This window comes from Aulonocara stuartgranti (assembly GCF_965226115.1).
Source record: "Aulonocara stuartgranti genome assembly, chromosome: 18".
NCBI lineage: Eukaryota > Metazoa > Chordata > Actinopteri > Cichliformes > Cichlidae > Aulonocara > Aulonocara stuartgranti.
Genome location: NC_138954.1, coordinates 6,666,983 through 6,682,195, shown reverse-complemented (window position 1 = coordinate 6,682,195; position 15,213 = coordinate 6,666,983). Strand labels below are relative to the sequence as shown.

Below are 15,213 nucleotides of genomic sequence, written 5' to 3'. Positions count from 1 at the left end.
AAGTATATGTACACTCTATTTATATAGGCTATAGAGCACTGGCAACTTTACAGTTCTTTTTTTTTTTTTTACTGTGAAACTACTGAAGAAGAAATACTCTGTAATTTAGAAAAAAATTAAATGAACCTAAAGCAGATAGAGCATGGTGATGAAATATTTCTAATCCTGCAGCCAGCTCAGACTTGGATTTAAGTGCAAAAAACTCTCTGCATGTCAATGATCGAAAGGAATTTTAACACAGTTGTAAGGCACAACAGACCGTTAATCAGTCGCACAACTGTCATGATGATTTTTTTAAGAAAAAAAAGATTAATAGTCTGCTATAAAGTAACTTAATCGTTATTTTGACAAAGATGAACATAACAGAGATTATTTAGGTCTATTCGTGTTCAAGCTTTCTCCTACAGTGAAACCATTTTGCAATTTCATGGCAAACATGACAGCAACATAGGTTTAAAAACTGTGTTTTAATATATACATTAATATTGTTTGAAATAAATATTGGGTCAGATTGTGTATGCACTGCTTGAAAGCAAAATTGTACATTTGCATTTTTAATCACAGTTTACCTTTTTGAAATGAGTGCTACAAAAAAAGGGGGGTGGGGATAAAACTAATACAAACGTGCTCGAAGAGAATTATCTTTTGTCAAATTAATGCGATCTTATGCTGACATCTGCTGGAGGTTGTTTGTAACTGCATTAAATATAAATTTGTACTGTATTTGTGTTTTGTTTTTAAAGTTTAATAAACTTTTAGAGAGCGGAATGACGTTATTTAGATTGTTGTTCTTTACAAATTGTAACAAAATTAAAGTCCCTAATTAGATCGTTTTTAAATGTCCTTCAAAAAAACCCTCTAGTCACCGTTTAGTAACTTCGGAGACCTTACATTGCTTAACCAATTGTAGCTCCTCTTCTTCAACGTTGACCAATCACAAACAGGGACGCTTCGAGGTGAATGTTCAGCTTTCCGCGTGGTAAAAACTGCTCAGTCGGTAACTGTAGAATTGCAGTGCTGTAGGATCGGTGAAATCGAGCAGAAACCTGTTGTCAGATCTGCGACGCGCGCCGGTGTCGCAGCCATTTTTACGTGTACGTTCCCATTCAACGTCAACGGCACCGCTACACACGGCATGTTAGGTAGCAGACGGCACAGGATGCTCAGTCAAATAATGACAATTAACCCGTAGGAGTGTGTGTAAGTTTAAAACTGGGCACTTTAAGGGTAGGGGTAGTAACTTAATTTAGTAACAATGTTTCGACAGACGAAGTCAGTGTTCCAGAAACTTCGATACTTAAGGTGAGTTTTCCAAGACGTCCTGAAGCTAACCGTTAATTAGGGAATTTTGTGTGTGTGTTTTGTCGACTCTGTCTAGACAGAAAGACAGTGTTAACCTTGATGTGTAGTTCAAATATTGTTACTTTATATACAATAGTAGAAACAAGACTGATGAAAAAGCTGATGCAATCAATGATGAGAACCTATGGCTTCAGAGTTAGCGTTACTGTTTATAGCCAGTAATCAGTTATTATTGCTTTAGGAGCTGTAGTAGAGGTTAAATGTCTGCATTTTGTTCCAGTGACGGGTAACGATAGCTAATTTAGGGTTTGATAAAGGCTTTCTATGAGCCGGCACAGGTGTTGTACCATTTGAAGTCATTCTGAGATTTGTTGTGATTAGTATTTGCCTGTGGTCCCAACTGGAAATTGTCTTAGTAGACTCTTACCTGGGTGGGCATGTCTGAAAAGACATGGTGGATATGGTCAAAAAGTCCCAAAAAAGTGCAATAGTGCTCAAAAGTCTTGAGTCATCCCTCATTTCTTTATAGTTTTTTTTTTTCCAAGTAACTATACCTTCTTGGCATTTTTAATGTTTCTTGAGCAGTAGTTCTCCAGGCTTTCTGACGGTCATTCAGAGTTTTTCTTTGGGCATTGGCTTTCAGTCCAGCCCTTTAACCTCAACATTTTCAGAGGAACATCATAACTGAAACTTTGGCATCTACTGTAAACCACAATAACCATTATTAAATTATGTATTATGATTATTTTGTATGATATATTTTATATTCTTTGTAAAAATACCTACTAAACTTTGCACTCCTTTTTTTCTTTAAGTTTCAATGGACAGCAGCACACATGGAGGCTGAAGAGCACTTCAGCCAGAGAGAGAGCCCTTCAGTACCAACCGGGGCAGAAGATCCACGGCTTTACGGTCAAAGAAGTAGGAACACTTTAAATTTTGGCTTGACTCTGTTAGGTGACATTAATGCAGTATAACTAAGTTATGTGGGGTTAGCTTGTAAAATATTTTAAGACGTGTTTCAAAAATGTGGAACTGTTCTCTACAGGTAAATGTGAGAGATCTGTTGTGACATTTCTTTTATTGTTGACTGAACTTCCATTTATCTTGCTGTGAGCTATGATCCTTTATGAACCTGCTCTCAAACCATTTGTGATCAAAGCTACTAATTCTGTTCCTTCCCAGGTTGTAGCGGTCCCTGACCTGTTTCTCACAGCAGTGAAGCTGACGCACGATAAAACTGGAGCTCAGTATCTGCATGCAGCACGGGATGACTCCAACAACCTCTTCAGGTTAGCGTTGTGGGGCTTTTTTGTTTGTTTGTTTTGCTCAAGTCATAACAAAACTATATAAAAATAATCTAGCCTTTTAAAAATACTTAAAGTCTCTCTCCCTTAGTGTCCAGTTCAGGACGACCCCCATGGACAGCACAGGGGTACCACACATCCTGGAGCATACAGTGCTGTGTGGATCTGAGAAATATCCCTGCAGAGACCCCTTCTTCAAGATGCTCAATAGGTCGCTGTCCACCTTCATGAATGCATTCACAGGTATGGAAGCATAACTTGGACGTCAATTGACTGTGTGACCTACAAGTCCACGAGAGAAAAGCTGTGAAAGCTTGTTCATTAGTCATGTAAATTCTTGCACTGTAATGTGTTTACATTTGGATTTTTATATTTATTCTTAATTTATGTTATTTATGCTTTTTATATTTACTTATTGCGTTAAATAATAACAATGAGTGTTTCCATGCACCAAATAAAGTTAATTCTCAGAAGTGCAAGCTAAGTGGTTATTTAATCAAAAACCAGTCATTATTTTATCATTCAGCTTCAAAAGAAAATGAAAGGTATTCTAAATGATTGTTGGTTATTTCTCACATTTCTGATGAGACCTTTCCCATTATTGATAAACAGCCAGTGACTACACCATGTATCCGTTCTCAACCCAAAATGGGAAGGACTTCCAGAATCTTCTATCGGTGTATCTGGATGCAGTTTTTTTTCCTTGTTTACGAGAGCAGGATTTCTGGTGAGTTTAGATCATCGTTACGTATTTACATTTACGAGTGTAACTGCAATTAAGTTTGTACTGCAATCAAGTGCAAAACGGTAAACAAGTTTTATTTTCAGATATGATGCCGTTATTGTGGCACTTCAGTGATGAGAAGTATAGATTGTGTGTCCGATCTGTTCTCTCTGATGAAATGAAGATAGCTGAGGGGTGAACTACAAAGTTAGATTAAAGTCAATCAGCCTCATTAAGCTATTAAAGTCTGAGGTTTCTGTGTCAGCAAAGTGGCGTTATTTATCTGGCTAAATCAGCATGAATCACCAAGTTTTAGTTTGAAGTCGTCCAGAAGTGCCATGTTTTCAACAATTCTTTTATTTACAGCATGTTTTAGGTACAATGTAGAGTCTGTGCTTGGACAATATGTTTCATATGTACAAGCTGATAAAGTGTACCGTACAAAAATCACTTAAAGAAGTTAAAGAAGGGCAAACTGTATGAGACATTGTTTGATCTGAAGACAAACTGAAGTGATTTGGGCGGTTCCTTTGTTAGACTGTGGGACAGTAAACTTTGATGTTTAAATGTATTCAGTTTAAAGTTTCAGATTTCTTTTGTGCTGTCGACACCTGAGAAATAAAACAGCAGCGCGACTTCACTCAGTGTTAAATTTAAAATCTTAATTTTGTCGCTCTATGTGATGAAACCTCTGCAGCAGTAATCTCTTATTCTCTTTACAACAAGGTTACATTTTACTGTTAATTCTTGGTTCGTTACAGATTTTTATTACCAGTTGTCGTCATCATCATCATCATCACCTCTCTGGTTGAACTTGGTGTCACTCAGTGATTATTTTGTTCAGTCGTATGTCTCATGAAACCCTAGTTTTTATGTGAGCACAGGCAGAATCAGGAAGCCCAGCTTCAAAGATAAAACCAATAACCACCAATATAATACCTGTTATCACCGACTGGGGTTTTAGGTTTTTTGTTGAGCCAGCTAAGAAAGCCTGGCTGTCTGATCTGATTGTCTGTGGTTTATTTTCCAGGCAGGAAGGCTGGAGGCTGGAGAATGAAGACCCCACAGATAACAACTCCCCTCTAATGTTTAAAGGAGTGGTGTTTAATGAAATGAAGGGTGCTTTTGTAAGTTGACACAGCCACAAAGCTTCTAAATGTATAGAATATAATATTTTCATAAATGCTCTTTTTTCCCCACCTCGGGTACTTTTCGGTTACAAACTCTCCATCAAATGCAAAGTAAACAACTCTTTTTTTTTTAATTTATTTTTTTTTTCAATTTCTTTTTTCATACTTAAGAGAAATACTTTACTTTCATATGACTTTTTCTTTCTTTCTTTTTTTTTTTAAAAATCAATAAAAACTGCTTGAGGCAGTTCACACTTACAGAAGCCTTTAACGACTGCATAACTTTAAAAAAAAAAGAAAAGAAGAAGAATAAGAAAAAAAGCAGGAAAGTAATAAATTCTTCTGAACAGCACTCCTTTTTTTTCTTTGTCTAATAAAAATTGTCACTCTGGCACTTTAACTGTGTAAATAAACAGCGTTTAGCCTTGAACTGATAAGATGGTGGATGATAAGAAAACACTGGAGACAGGGTTACACTGTGTCTGTGTGTGGACTCAAAAAAAAGAGTAAGAAGTATGACTTTGTTCAAAATTAACAGAGTGCCTGCTGCAAACCAACTTTAAGCTTTTTCATTTATAAAAACAGAAAATGTTTGTAATAAATGTTTAGTTTAGAATAATGTTTCTTGCTGTGTGTACTTACAGTCAGACAATGAGCGTCTGTACGCCCAGCACCTCCAGAACAAACTGTATCCTGACCATACCTACTCTGTGGTGTCAGGGGGAGAACCTCTGGCCATTCCTGACCTTACATGGGAGCAACTTAAACAATTCCATGCCACACACTACCATCCCAGCAACGCAAGGTAAATAGGCACATGCATAAATCATCCAGAGTTACTGTAAGAATATGACTAGGGATGGGTACCGGTGTCACATAAACGGTAGTAACCAGACCGAAAAGCAGCGCACATTTCGGTGCTTTATTTCGGTGCTTTTTTTTCCTGAGCTGTGATACACTTCTAGCCAATAATTTTACGTTTCCGAGGATAGTAGGCGGGTCCAGGTACGTACGTTCTTTTAGAGCAGAGCTACAGATTAAAAATGCCCAAGGCGAAGCGGTCAAAAGTCTGGCTGTACTTCACAGCAAAATATGCAAACTCAGCAGCCTGCAACAAGTGCTTTAAGCTGATACTGTCAAAGGAGGTAACTCCTCAAATCCGATGAAACACCTGGCGACGCATAGCGGGTTTTTTTTAAAAGCCCAGAAATGCGCCGTATGATAGCTTGCTGCGAGACCTCACACCGAGCACATCTACTGTGCGTGGGTTGCCAGTTATCGGACCTGGAGTTAGCAATATCTCCCAAAAACACGAAGAGGAGAGTCCTGGCCCCTAGCCCTGTCAGTGTAGCAGAAATGATGACGGATGATGATGGCAGCAGCAGCCGTTCTTCTCTGCGTGAGTAGCTTAATGTTGTTCGCGTGTGATTTACGTTGAGTAGGCTAACCACGTTATTACATTAATGCATGTAAGGTGAACTAGCAAACACCGTCATAGCTACATGCGGCTGTCTTCTTGTTTGATGGCAGATACTCCCTTCACCCTGGCCAAAAAGGCTAAAATGACCAAAGAAAAAGTGGAAAACAGTTAAAGATGAGAGGTTTTTGGACAAAGTTTGTGTTTTTTCCCATTGATTAAGCGCTGCTTCCAGCCAAGAGTGATACCATATATGCCCCATAGCTGCAGAAAAGGCTAACATTGTTATCTTTTTACAAAAAAACAGCTGAACATGAGAGGTTTTTGGACCAATTTTGTGTTCTCCAGTCTTTAAGCACCGGTTTGAGCACCGTTTGAGCACCGGCACCGTTTCAAAAGTACCGATTTGGCACCGGTATCGGATAAAACCTAAACGATACCCATCCCTAAATATGACTAATTATGGTTGAAGCGTTTTGGGGTTGTTTTGTAAAATAAATGTGAACTGGGAACATTAGAATATCTTGCCCTATAAACAAACGAGATTTTTGTTTTTAAATGTTTTCTTACATCTAGGTTCTTCACTTATGGAGATTTGCCTTTAGAACCTCATCTGAAGCAGATTCAAGAAGAAGCTTTGTCCAAGTTTGCCTGCATCGACCCGAAAACAGAAGTTCCTTCTCAGCCACGTTGGACCAGTCCTGTAAGCTCACATTAAGTGTGTCTCTGCTGCAGTGGGTTGTAGTGATAATCTATTTTGCCTTGAATCAGATAAACAAAGTTCTGTTTCTTTTATCATTTCAAAGAATGCTTTTAGTTGCTACAAAAGGTAGTTGAATATTTGATTTGTGAATATTTGTTTTTCTCCCAGAAAGAGGACCATGTGACTTGCAGTCCTGATCCTCTGGCTCCAGATCCAAACAAGCAGAACACAGTGTGTGTGAGCTATCTGCTGGGAGAGTAAGATTATATCATTTATTTCCTGCTGTGTCCTGTAGAGATATCTGCTAAAAATCAGTTCAACAAGTTCAACATGAGATGTAACCCCACATACTTCTTCCTCTTTTAGAGTTGATCTTTTTTTTTTTTATTTCAATTAGGTTGTTTTATATAGTCCTTTTTGTAGATAATTTTTCAAGAACCATTTTAACCCATAAGAACCCACTGTGACACAGTGCTTCACACATTAAGGAAAGTTCCTGTTAAAGTTTCAACATTGACTCTCCCATAGTGTTCCTGACAGTAAAAATGGGTGTTTTTTTTTCTTATTGTTGTTTTTCTCTTTAGCATCACTGATGCATTTGAAGGACTCACTCTCAGCCTGCTGTCTTCTCTGATGATCTCTGGGCCAAACTCTCCCTTCTACAAATCTCTCATCGAACCCAAACTGGGAACAGACTTCTCTTCTGTTGTTGGGTATGTGTGCAGGCGTTATAACATCCACATCAAACCTTTAATTTCACCAGTTTTGTTGGAAGTTTAATAACTGATGCATACAGTTTGGGTCTGTATACCTACTTACTCTTCACAAATTCTCTTACCACTTGTTACGCAAGAATTCCATTTAAGCATCCATAACCTGCATGTACTTGTGGAGTATTGATACAAGTGTTGCATCCTGCAGATATGATGGCAGCACCAAAGAGGCGTCGTTCAGTATCGGACTGCAGGGAGTTGATGAGGAGGATATAGAGAGAGTGAAGCAGATCATCAGCCAAACCATCGATAAAATTATAGAGTAAGTTCCCTGATCAAGTCTCCTCTCTTGTCAAAATTTCCTTCTTTGGCGTAACAAACTAAAGCCTATACAGCAACTGTTATCTTGCACTTTATGTAGCAGATTTTAAAAATGTAGGAAAACAAATAAAACATTGTATGCTGGAATCAATTTTTCAATTTTTTACTGGGCAAAATAAAAGTCATGGGTCTTTCTAATGTTTTTGTTTTGTTTTTTGAGTGTGTTCACGAATTGGTTAAGCATTTAGTTCCATTGGTGAGCAGTGAGAGGAGGCACAGCTTTGCCACTTATAAGTTACAATTTACAAAATATGACAGACTTGTTGTATTTACTGAAAAACCAATATTTCTGTAACATTTATACCTCAGGACTTTTACTTTCTCTGCACAGAGTGAGCGACAGAATACAGCAGGATCTTTACTGTAGGGTTTAAAGCATATGTATGACTTAAGATTTAATTGTTGAAAAAAGCTAAAACAGGAAAGAAGGAAGAAGCCAAAGAATAATTTTCACACTTGTCATTTAACAAAGGAATGGCTTTGAGGAGAGAAGGATTGAGGCCCTTATCCATAAGCTTGAGATCCAGATTAAACATCAGACCACAAACTTCGGCCTGTCTCTGGCCTCGGTGAGTTTACTGTTGTTTATCTGTGACCTTTATTTTGTTTTTACAACTACAAGGGCACTTGTAGTTGTAAAAACATACCGCCTACGTCCAAGTATGGCTTTGCAGTGCTGTTTATTAGTGTGTGTTCATTTTGCATAAAACCTCACATTGAATGTTTGTTTCCCCTGTTTTTTCGTTTAAATTCTGTACAAATCAAGAATGTGAATTTAACTGTTGTTATTTTTTGGGAGGCTGTCTTTGGTACAGTGTTTAAGAGTTTTATATATTATAAGGTGTAAATAATCCTAGTAAATTCCTCACCAAAACCTTTATTCATCTTATGTTATTAGTACATAGCTTCATCGTGGAACCATGATGGGGACCCGGTGGAGCTGCTGCAGATCAGTGACAGTGTTGCCAAGTTCAGACAAGCCCTGAAGGAAAACCGTCGCTTTCTCCAGGAGAAAGTCAGGCAATACTTTAAGGTGATTTAAGCACATAGTGTTTGAAATATTTTTTGTTTGTATGTCTTCATTAAATTATGTTACTTACAGGTTCAGGGCTTTACTATTTAACATTGTTGGGAAGATAAATTGCACAGTTACAGGCTGAGAGTATAATAAAATACTTTGTTTCATAGTTGACAGTTTATTTCTTATGTTGTAGTATCAAAAAACATTTCCTGAGTCCTTTCGTGAAACAAATGAAAAAACATATAACATAAATATATAAATGCTTTAACAAGGATAATGCAGAGCAGGTATTTGCTAACAAAGGATGCCACCTCGGATTAATTGTCATTGACTGGTTTTTAGGAGAACACACACCGACTGACTCTGTCAATGAGCCCAGAGGAGTCCTACCTGGAGAAACAGGCCAAAGCTGAGGAGGAGAAACTTCAGAAGAAAATCGAGGTTCTTTCTGACAGCGACAGAAAGCAGATCTATGAGAAAGGTAACATTTGAACTGCCAGAAGATTGATCACTCGTGGGTGTAATCTGTTAAACTGAATATTACCGACCTGAAGCATTGTATATTAAGACAGGTCTGCATTCAGTAGATGTTAGTATAATGTGATTTTTCTTCTCGGAAAGGTCTGGAGCTGCTGGCTGCTCAGAGTCAAACCCAGGATGTCTCCTGCCTGCCAGCACTCAAAGTGTCCGACATCGAGCCAACGATACCCATCACTCCTGTTCAAATAAGCACTGCAGGTGTGAGTCTATGCTGATTTACAAAGAGCGTGTGACGAAAACTGTTGTCTTATATAAACTGTATATAGAGCACTTTCTCATTCTTCATAGGAGGCGTTCCGGTCCAGTACTGTGAGCAGCCCACCAATGGTTTGGTGTACTTCAGAGCTTTGTGTAATCTCAACACCCTTCCAGAGGACCTCAAGGTTTTCGTCCCGCTCTTCTGCAGTGTTATTACCAAGTGAGTAACCTGTTGGTCTGCAAGACCAGAACAAGATGAATCTGAAATGCGGTGCTTACTAGCAAGGATTAGCGCTCAGGAGTCCTGGTAAATGTCTCTTCCTGCTGATACATCATTCTTTAAATACTTTTAAATATTTCCAAATGAAATACTTATCAAGTTTTCTGGATTACTTTGTGCTGATTAATACTACAGACTGAAGCTGATCTTTGAATTCTTTTTCAGCTTTGAATATTTATTTTATTTTCAAATGTTATTTGAAAACCAGTTTAGCACTGAGCTGGTAATCTCTTCTGGGTTTTCTGGTTTGCCTGTTAATATTTGGTGTTGACTCATGTGAACACAGTCTTTGGGGACTAGGGATGGGTATCGTTTAGGTTTTATCCGATACCGGTGCCAAATCGGTACTTTTGAAACAGTGCCGGTGCTCAAACGGTGCTCAAACCGGTGCTTAAAGAATGGAGAACACAAAATTGGTCCAAAAACCTCTCATGTTCAGCTGTTTTTTTGTAAAAAGATAACAATGTTAGCCTTTTCTGCAGCTATGGGGCATATATGGTATCACTCTTGGCTGGAAGCAGCGCTTAAACAATGGAAAAAACACAAACTTTGTCCAAAAACCTCTCATCTTTAACTGTTTTCCACTTTTTCTTTGGTCATTTTAGCCTTTTTGGCCAGGGTGAAGGGAGTATCTGCCATCAAACAAGAAGACAGCCGCATGTAGCTATGATGATGTTTGCTAGTTCACCTTACATGCATTAATGTAATAACGTGGTTAGCCTACTAAACGTAAATCACACAAGAACAACATTAAGCTACTCACGCAGAGAAGAACGGCTGCTGCTGCCATCAAATACGGCGCATTTCTCGGCTTTTAAAAAAACGCTATGCGTCGCCAGGTGTTTCATGAGATTTGAGGTGTTACCTCCTTTGACAGTATCACAGTATCAGCTTAAAGCACTTGTTGCAGGCTGCTGAGTTTGCATATTTTGCTGTGAAGTACAGCCAGACTTTTAACCGCTTCGCCTTGGACATTTTTAATCTGTAGCTCTGCGCTAACAGAACGTACGTACCTGGCCCCGCCTACTATTCTCGGAAACGTAAAACGATTGGCTAAAAGTGTATCACAGCTCAGGAAAAAAAAAGCACTGAAATGTGCGCTGCTTTTCGGTGGTTATTGGGGACCTTAATAAGGTAAGTGTGCTGTGGTGTAATCACAGTGGAAAACATAAAAAAAGATTAGGTTGTTGAAAAAAAATTATCAGACTGTGATGCAATGCCAAATGGATTGCACAATGGAGTATTAAAGATTTTTCAAATGTCTGTTTGTGTGTCCGCATATGTTTGTCTGTTTAATTAGGATGGGCTGTGGAGCTCTGGACTATAGGCAGCAGGCCCAGCAGATGGAGCTGAGGACAGGGGGCATGTCTGTTTCCACTCAGGTCATCACTGACTGCAACGAGCTGGATACATATGAGCAGGTCAGTGCCAGCTAAGTGTGTTTTAAGCCAATAACACCTTTCTATCTGTGATCATTGCTGTGTGCAAAATGCAAAACAGAAAGTAGCTTTCAGCTTGATTCCTTGTGTTTTTACACAGTGCACAGTGGCATGAACTGAATCTGTTGGCCTCTCTGAAAAGAAATAACAAATGAAAAATAATAATAAATAATCAAATAATTCATGAAGGATAGAATTAAACTTTAGACCAAGACTTTATCTCTAAAGACACTTCAGTGAGCTCTTAGCACTTCCTTTCTGTGGTTGAACATCTGGATCTCTACCTTCTGTTTCAGGGTATCCTCTTATCTTCTTCGTGCCTGGAGAGGAATCTTCCTCACATGTTTCAGTTGTGGAGCGACATATTCAACAGGTAACTCCTCCCAGCTTTTTACATTTTCCACTGCTAGCGACACCAACAGATGGAACTGTCAGTTAATGGGTCTTATTTTGTCGTTTAGTCCTCACTTTGATGACGAGGAGCGCCTGAGGGTGCTGGTGATGCAGTCAGCACAGGAGTTGGCCAATAGTATCGCATACTCAGGTCACCTGTATGCTATGACTCGGGCGGGTCGTCACCTCACTCCAGCTGGAGACCTCCAGGAGACTTTTGGTGGGATGGAACAGGTATCTTTGTACATTTTAATAAAGGCTTAACCTTTCAGAAAAATCCAGCTATCCGCAAAGCTGCTTTGCTTGTTTATTTGTTTGTTTTATATTTTCTTCTAATTATCCGGGGCCGGGTTGTGGAGGTAGCAGCCTAGGCAGAGATCCTCAGACCTCCCTCTCCCCGGACACCTCTTCTAGCATGTCCGGGGGAACACAAAGGTGTCCCCAGGCCAGCTGAGAGATATAATTTCACCAGTGTGTCCCAGTGGGACATAGGTGGTTGAGGCATCTGACTCAGGGAACCACCTCAACTGGCTTCTTTCAATGTGGAAGTGTATTGGCTATAGTCTGAGTCACCCTTCGGAGAAAGTTCATGTCTGCCGCTTGTATTTGCAATCTTGTTCTTTCAGTTATTAGCCAAAGCTCGTGACCATAGGCGAGTGTAGGGATGTAGATCAACCAGTAAATTAAGAGCTTTGCTTTTATGTTCAGCTCTCTTCATCTCGACTGACCGGTACTGTGTCCACATCACTAAGTACTTACTAAGTACTGCCTCCAAAGTCCCACCGGCTAACAAAGCCGGATAGGATTCCTTCTTCAACCTAATGGTTCCCTCCACCTCAGGTGTCCACCATCTGGTTCGGGGGTTACCACCACCACAGGCACCAACCACCTTGTAGCTGCAGCTCAGTGCAATGGACCATGTTCAGGCAATCATCAGCCTGCGGACTACAGATGACAGTCAGGACCTATTTCCTGTCTTGAAGGCGCCAGGAACAAATCCTCTCATCCACCAGAAAAACCCCAACATATTGGCAGCAAGCTGAGGGGATACTTAGATACCCACCCCAGCTTACTGCCTCTCACCAAGGGCAACTCCAGACTCAGACAGATTCAAGCCCCTCTCCAGGAGACTGGTTCAACACCAAGCCATGCATTTTCGGGGCCAGGCCCGCCCAGGCCTCATGAACTAAGTCCCAGCAACTAGGCGCTCGCCCTCAGGCACGCTCCCCGGGCCTGGTTCCAAACTCCATCCAACAGTGTCTTGTGTCAAAGAAAATGTACTGTATGTTTAAAATCACTATTCATGTTATTTTAAATTTCTGCAACAAAGGGTAGAGATGTGATGGTGTCAATACTTTGGAACCAATACTTCATCTTCTAACAACAGGTTACGTTTATGAAGAGAACAGCTGCGATAGCAGACCTCAGCCAAATCATCCGAACGTTACCCAGGCTCAAAATACACCTTTTCAACCCAAACAACATGAGGTGGGTCCATAATACACCTGCTATATGTAGACTTTATCTTTATTTCACTGTAAATAATGAACTATAAAATAGTGAAATATCAGGCACTCAACGCATCTTATTTTAAATGTGTCCATATAGATGTGCAATCAACTCAACTCCAGAGAAAGTATCTGATGCAGCGGCACACTTGGAGGGTTTTATAAAGGATGTGGCTAAGAACAGAAAGGAACGCAAACCTGTCAGACCAAATATTATTGAGGTGAAGTTGAACAGGGAAAACAAAATATGTGTAAATGAATTAATTCATTGTTATAATCAATCCAATTTTTTTTTTTTTTTAATCTTTGTGTTTATTGCAGAAGCCGATAAACCCTCTGGATGACAATGGCCCACGAAGAAAACTAATATCAGTAGGTTCAATAGTTACATTTTTCTTTATTTCTTTCTTAATCCACTGATCAATTTTTGAAGAATTGTTTTGTTACAATTAACATCTTCATAATTCAATAAGTAATCCATTTCTGATTTAGAATTAAATTAATTTGCGGTTTTACATTTTTCAGGAGCCAACCTTCCATCCATGTCCAATGAAGACTTTCTTTCAGATGCCTTTCCCTGTCAACTTTGTCAGTGAGAGTATTCGCGCAGTGCCCTTCTCCCACAAGGACTATGCCAGGTAACGATATCATTACATCCTGCTAGCAGCAGGTAAATAACTGTAACACAGTTTATGGCGGCTTTAGTGTGTTCTTTAACTTAATTTTACTGAAAATGTGTTGCTTTTTTTTTTTTTCTCAGTTATGCATTTGTAATAACTGCATGCAGTAAACACTTTCTCTTTACTCCTTCATTAGTTTGTGCATCTTAGCCAGGATGATGACAGCAAAGTTTCTTCATGGAGAGATCCGTGAGAAAGGCGGAGCTTATGGAGGCGGGGCCAAGATAGGAGGAGGCCTGTTCACCTTTTACTCTTACAGGTGGGTAGAAGTTCAATACAAAGGTTTACTGTGTATCAATAGGGAAGGAAGGCAGGAAACATTGAAAGTTCAAATTATGATAAGAATTTCGGAGAGTTTTGACCTCATGTGTTGTCTCTTCTGTGTCCAAGGGATCCAAACACAGTGCAGACATTATCTGCTTTTGGTAACGGTATCGAGTGGGCAAAGTCAGGAAAGTTCACCCAGCAAGACATCGACGAAGCCAAACTGTCAGTCTTCTCAGCGGTGGACTCACCTGTGGCCCCCGCAGACAAAGGTGAGGTGCCATCTGAGTGATGAGAGGTTCCCTGAAAGCAGCTACCTGGATCAGTTTACATCAAACCTTTAAAGGATTTTAACACATTCTGTCCTTGCATGAGAATGAATCTGTAAATATTCAAAAAGGCTTCATAATAGAGTAAATTTTGTGTGTGTTTATGCATCTGTACAGAACTTTGCCTTCAGACTCTCACAGCCAGTGTGGTGCACATGCTACCTTCCCCCATCTTTAACTATTTTGCATCATTTTAGACTTGAAGTAATAATATACAGTTGAATTTATAGAGCGAATGGATCCCTTAGCTGAAGCTGTAATTTCAGCATTCTTTATGTTCTGATGCAAAGCTTGTGACTCTGTCTTTGGTGCAGGCATGGGTCAGTTCCTCAGTGGGGTCACGGACGAGATGAAGCAGAGTCACAGACAAAGACTCTTTGCTGTTGACCATAAAAACCTAGTGGATGTGGCTGAAAGGTAAAACTGACCAATCCTGCAAAATGCAATTTGTCAAGATGCTGCTGTTTATTTACAACAAGTAGAGCTTTCTTATGCCCGCAAAATAATCCCTCGTTTTTTTCTGCAGGTACCTCAGTGCTGGTCAGAAGACGTGTGGCGTTGCCATTCTGGGCCCGGAGAATGACGTTATTAAAAAAGATCCTTCATGGATTATAAAATAGGACTGTCAGTAGATATTTTCAAAGTGGTCATCCAAAGAACAAGTGTTATCTCAGAAATGTTTTAAATGGTGGCAAAAAGAAAGCTGAACCGCACAAAAGAAAGAGGAAGAAAGTTACCTAATCAGTGTCTGCCATTTGAAATACTTGTATGACTGCCTATTCATATTCTGTTATGTACATATTAGAATTAAATGCTGCATCATGACATTGGAATACAAAATCTGTCATTGGTGAGTCATTAAAACACTTTATTCCTGGGGGAAA

The 15,213-nt window shown here is 39.5% G+C and overlaps 1 protein-coding gene across 1 annotated transcript; it reads left to right on the top strand.

The window, feature by feature from the left end:
* Positions 1 to 958: 958 nt before the first annotated feature.
* On the top strand, positions 959 to 15,169 carry pitrm1 (pitrilysin metallopeptidase 1). The gene is made up of 27 exons (XM_082512220.1): positions 959 to 1,302; positions 2,118 to 2,223; positions 2,488 to 2,594; positions 2,701 to 2,852; positions 3,222 to 3,336; positions 4,364 to 4,460; positions 5,108 to 5,268; positions 6,457 to 6,583; positions 6,752 to 6,840; positions 7,168 to 7,296; positions 7,505 to 7,618; positions 8,150 to 8,246; positions 8,576 to 8,710; positions 9,041 to 9,179; positions 9,320 to 9,436; positions 9,527 to 9,656; positions 11,017 to 11,137; positions 11,452 to 11,528; positions 11,617 to 11,782; positions 12,936 to 13,036; positions 13,157 to 13,277; positions 13,378 to 13,428; positions 13,582 to 13,694; positions 13,873 to 13,995; positions 14,127 to 14,272; positions 14,644 to 14,746; positions 14,856 to 15,169. Exons 1-27 carry the CDS (start codon positions 1,256 to 1,258, stop codon positions 14,947 to 14,949), a joined length of 3,078 nt encoding a protein of 1,025 aa, XP_082368346.1. The 5' UTR covers positions 959 to 1,255; the 3' UTR covers positions 14,950 to 15,169.
* The last annotated feature ends 44 nt before the right edge of the window (positions 15,170 to 15,213 follow it).